Here is a 4,946-nt window from a genome sequence, read left to right as displayed (position 1 = left end):
GCTCGCCTGGCATGCGTGCGGCCCGGGTTCGATCCTCAGCACCACATACAAACAAAGATGTTGTGTCCGCTGAGAACTAAAAAATAAATTAAAAAAAAGAAAAAAGTAGGCTCTTCCTCCTTACCTCAAATGGTCTTCCAAGTTCTCCTGGAATCTGTGCAGGGAACCTCTGTGGTGATTTCCCATTAGCTGGCATGTTCATCCTGGACCTCAGTCCCCCTTCCAAAGCTGGGGAGATGTCCGTATGCAGACAATTCTGCAGCCTCCAGTAAGGTACAAGGCTCAATGGCTCCACAGAGACATCAAGAAATCCTAAAAGGGACAGTATCCATGTCATCAGTGTTGTTCCACATTCACCCCACAAAATTCAACAACCTCTATTCTGAGTATTATTCAGCATGGATTATGAAAATGATAATGAAATCTGGGATCAAATTAATGGACTTGGAGTCCCTTATCCTTGAGTGGCTCCACAGGGTGCTTCACACTCTACAAGCCAGCCTACTCTTCAATTCCAGATCTGGGTTTGAAGGGAGGGTAGAAGTGGGCCAGAGAATGGTGAAACTCCAAAGGGTAGGTAGAGAAGGGACTTGTTCCTGGGGACCTGGTAGGTGACTGAAGACAGGAGACTTAGCAATCTCAGTGAAAATGAATGGGTAGTCTCTTCTGCCACTTTTTATTATTTTTCCATTTTAACATTTAAAATCTTTCTCCTTCTCTCTTTCTTTCTATTTTTTCTTTTTTTGTATCAGGGGTTGAACTCAGGGGCACTCAACCACTGAGCCACATCCCAGCCCTATTTTGTATTTTATTTAGAGACAGGGTCTCACTCAGTTGCTTAGCAACTTGCCACTGCTGAGGCTGGCATTGAACTCATGATCCTTCTGCTTCAGCCTCCCAAACTGCTGGGATTACATGTGCATCCCCAGACTTTTTATTTTATTTTGAGACAAGGTCTTGCTAAATTGCTGGGGTTGGCCTCAAATTTGAAATCCTCCTGCCTCAGCCCCCCATATTACTAGAATTCCAAGTGTGCATCACCACACCAACTGGAAAAAAAATGTTTTAAAAACTCTCTTAAAAATTCTTCTACAGGGCTGGGGATGTGGCTCAAGCGGTAGCGTGCTCGCCTGGCATGCATGCAGCCCGGGTTGGATCCTCAGCACCACATACAAAGATGTTGTGTCCGCCGAAAACTAAAAAATAAATATTAAAAATTCTCTCCTCTCTCTCTCTCTTTAAAAAAAAATTCTTCTACAGGGGAGTTTGAGTCTCTCCTTTCCAGAAGATGGTAAACATTAATACTGTTATTTATTACATCAGCAAATTAGGGGTGACATGCTGCTACTAATTTATACCCCAAAGGCATCTAGCACAGTTCAACAACCATTACTAATAAAAGCTCAAAATTAGGGAAGAAGAAAATAAGTTAAATATCACAAAAATTACTTATGAAATTGAAACATAGCCCTGAAATATTATACCAAAAAGTAAATGGAACTATTGCCATTGAAATTAGTAAAAAGGGCAGAGGGTGTAGAAGAGTGCATGCTTAGCATATGTGAGACCCTGGGTTCCACTCCTGCATCACAAAAACAAAAAAGAAAAACAGGTAATCCCAGCAACTGAGGAGACTGAGGCCGGAGGATCACAAGCAGGAGGCCAGCCTCAGCCACTTAGAATGTGTCTCAAAAAATAAAAGAGGCTGGGAGTATAGCTCAGTGGTAAAGCACCATGGAATTCAATCCCTAGCACGTGCATGTGCGCACACACACACACACACAAAATAGATTCCCGCTATGTCTCAAAAATTGTTTTGTGAGCTCTAGATGAAATAGAGTAAACATTGAGAAGAAATGAAGATGTAGCTTTCTTTGCCAGTGATTTGATTTTATACATAGAAAACTTACCAGACTGCTAAAGGGTTACTAGGATTCACAAGGTACAGTGAAAAGGGGCTGGATTCGAGATAAAATGATAACAGCAGATACTTCTTCCCTATAATAGCAATGAGCAAATGGAAATGGAAGAAAAATCTATTAATAATTATGATAGCAGGAAACATATAAAACATCTAAGAATAAACTTGTTAGAGGAGCTGGGCCTATACAATTAAAATGGTTTAGAAACCTGGACAAATATGGCTGCACATCTGTAATCCCAGATATGGGGGAGACTGAGGCAGGAAGATCAAAATTTTAAGACCAGTATCTACAAGATGGTGAGGCAGTAGCTCAAAATTTAAAAAATAAATAAATAAAAATAAAAAGGGCTGGGGACGTAGCTCAGTGGTAAAGCACCCTGGGTTCAATCTCCAGGAAGAGAAAAAACAATTTTAAAAAATGATGCTTCAAGGGAGCTGAAAGCAGACTACCCCAGAGGCTCCTAACCTTGACCCCCACAGACTCCCATTCACTGGATTCTTTAATTCACCAGCAACTGGCACACAAAACCTTCCAATTTATCCTTCTCAAAATACAACAAAGCCATCACCTCAAAACCACCTGAGAGACTGTCACGCCATATACCCTCATGCACTGGCTTTAGTGCCGCGCGCCGAGACTTAAATGGCCTCTGAGGACCATTTCCGTTTCCTGTCCTCACCCCAGACACTGCACCTTCTAGGACTGTTGGTTTTGCACCCAATCATAAGGGCTGAGAGGTTGCAGTCTACTCACACTTGAACAAGGTGTTACGGATCGGCAGAGACTTTGGCCATGAATGGCGTTATCAAGAGATCAACATGGCCGCGCTAAGTCTTCTCTCCATGAGAGCCGCCATATTCGCGCCCAATTCCGTACAGCGGGCTGTTCCACAGAAGGCGGGATCAAGGGGGGTGTTCAGGTGTAGAAGCCTGGCGAAGGCAGGCTTCCGGTAGACGCTAGACTTTGGAAATGAATTCTGTAGATCGGTACAAAGTTTAGCAAAACAAAGTTGCCTTCCCTTCCGGGAGCATAGGGAGGTGTGTACCCTTAGCTCCCAAGTAGATACATTGAGCAAGAGGGGAAAGGACTCAGAATGGTACAATCCTCTTCTTGGCGCTACCACTGGGATGAGGAGGAGAAGTCAGGTTAAAGCGGTACAGGTTCCCTCATGGGCGATACCATTGGAGAAGAGGGGGGAAGAATCAGGGTGATAAGTCTCCTCTTAATGTGCCACAATTGCCGTAGAGGGGACTTGAATCCCCCTCAATTTCCATTATCCAGATAAGAGGATGGTAGCCAGGAATAATAAAAATAATAGTCTTCCACATGGACAACTAAGGTTTTTCAACAAACTCTCAATAGAAAAATGTTTAGAAAACGTTATAAGAATACTTTTGGTGAAATGTATCTCCAAGGACATATCTCCTCCTCTTGCTGCCAACAAGATACAGCTGATTAGCATCTCCTGTATGTAAATTCAGAAGGTGCTAATGAATTATGGATGTTCTTTATATGTGAACTCCTACACATTCTTCCAAACCTAGTCCAAATATATACTCCTCCAGGAAGCCCTCCCTGATTAGAGGTAGGGGGATATTTTCCCTGCTGAAGTTGTTTCAGAACCAGCAGGTAGGTTATGGCTTAGCTTGGGTATGGATAACTAGCACCCTAAAGACATCTAAATCCTCTCTCTGGGCCGTAGCTCATCATTACCCCCACTTTCTTTGTCCGTCTAGCAGTATTGGTGAGTTGAAAGAAAGACAATGACATCTGTGAGAATACTGCTATAAGGCATACACTTCTACAAAAATTCCCCAAATTCATTGTTGTTGTGACTTCTGCTCAACATCTCAAACCCTGGACTCTATTAACTCATCCACCACCAATGCCTCTGTAAACTGATCTTAAACATGGATCAGGCTAGGCACAGTGGCACATGCCTGTAATCCCAGAGGCTCTGGAGGCTGAAGGAGGAGGATAGTGAGTTTAAAGCCAGCCTCAGCAAATTAGCAAGACCCTAAGCAACTCAGAGAGACCCTGTCTCAAAATAAAGTATTTTTAAAAAGGGGAGGGATGTGGCTTAGTGGTTAAGTGCCCTGGGTCCAATCCCCAGTACAAGAAAAAAAAAATGTATTAACTCCCCAACACCTATGTCTATCAATGATTCCTGCATTTTCATTTTGAATCCAAACTTGTGTGTGTGTGTGTGTATGTATGTATGTATGATATGTATGCATGTCAGGATTGAATTCATAAGCACTCTACCACTAAGCTATGCCCCCAAGCCATTTTATTTTTTATTCTCTGACAGGGTATCACTTAAGTTCCTCAGATTGGCCACAAATTGTGATCCTCCTGCCTCAGCCTCCTGAGTTGCTGGGATTACAGGCTTGTATCACTGTAACAAGCCAAATCCAAGCTTCTTGTTATGGTTTGAATCTGGAATGGCCATCCAAATTTGCATGTGCTCAGAAGTGAGGCTTTGGGGGAATAACAAGATCATGAGAGTTCTGACCTCATTAGTGGATTAATCCATTGATGGCTGAATGGACTACTGTGAAGTGGAAACTAGTTGAAGGAATCAGGTCACTTGGGTCGTGCCCTGGAAAGATTTATCTTCTCTCACACCCCTGAAACCTTTGTACCTGTGAGCCAAAATATATCTTTCCTCCTCTAAGTTGTTTTTCTAAACATTTGCCAAAGCAACAAAAGGCTGACTACCATACTTCTGCTTGCTAACTCTTCTTTTATAGATTGAGAGACTGGATATCTATTAATTTTCCACTAACAATCCTTCTCAAAGCCTCTGTGTTCTAAATCTCAACTATGGAGCCAGGGTTAATTCTTCTGCCATCAAAGTCCTTCTGATTAGATATCCAAACCCATCACTTTAACAAATGCCTGAGTTAAAGTTCAAACCAGAGGGACAATGATGTTTTTAAACTAACAGAAGCTCAGGGTAAGGAACTGGCCCAGAGAGCCATTAACAGTAAAAATGTATTCATACTAGAAGACTTCTTA

At 42.4% G+C, this 4,946-nt stretch overlaps 1 protein-coding gene across 1 annotated transcript in view; it reads right to left on the bottom strand.

The window, feature by feature from the left end:
- Window positions 1–2,800, bottom strand: part of Znf157 (zinc finger protein 157) — a 33,170-nt gene extending 30,370 nt beyond the window's left edge. The window contains exons 1-2 of the mRNA XM_015488162.2: window positions 2,679–2,800; window positions 125–312 (exon numbers count right to left, since the gene is read on the bottom strand). Coding sequence (XP_015343648.1) covers window positions 125–202 — 78 coding nt within the window. The 5' untranslated portion in view covers window positions 203–312; window positions 2,679–2,800. The remainder of the gene's footprint in view (window positions 1–124; window positions 313–2,678) is intronic.
- Window positions 2,801–4,946: the final 2,146 nt, after the last annotated feature.

Source organism: Marmota marmota, unplaced genomic scaffold, assembly GCF_001458135.2.
Source record: "Marmota marmota marmota unplaced genomic scaffold, marMar, whole genome shotgun sequence".
NCBI classification, from domain to species: Eukaryota; Metazoa; Chordata; class Mammalia; order Rodentia; family Sciuridae; genus Marmota; species Marmota marmota.
The sequence above is the reverse complement of the archived record's forward strand: the minus strand, read 5'-3'. Positions and strand labels throughout refer to the sequence as shown.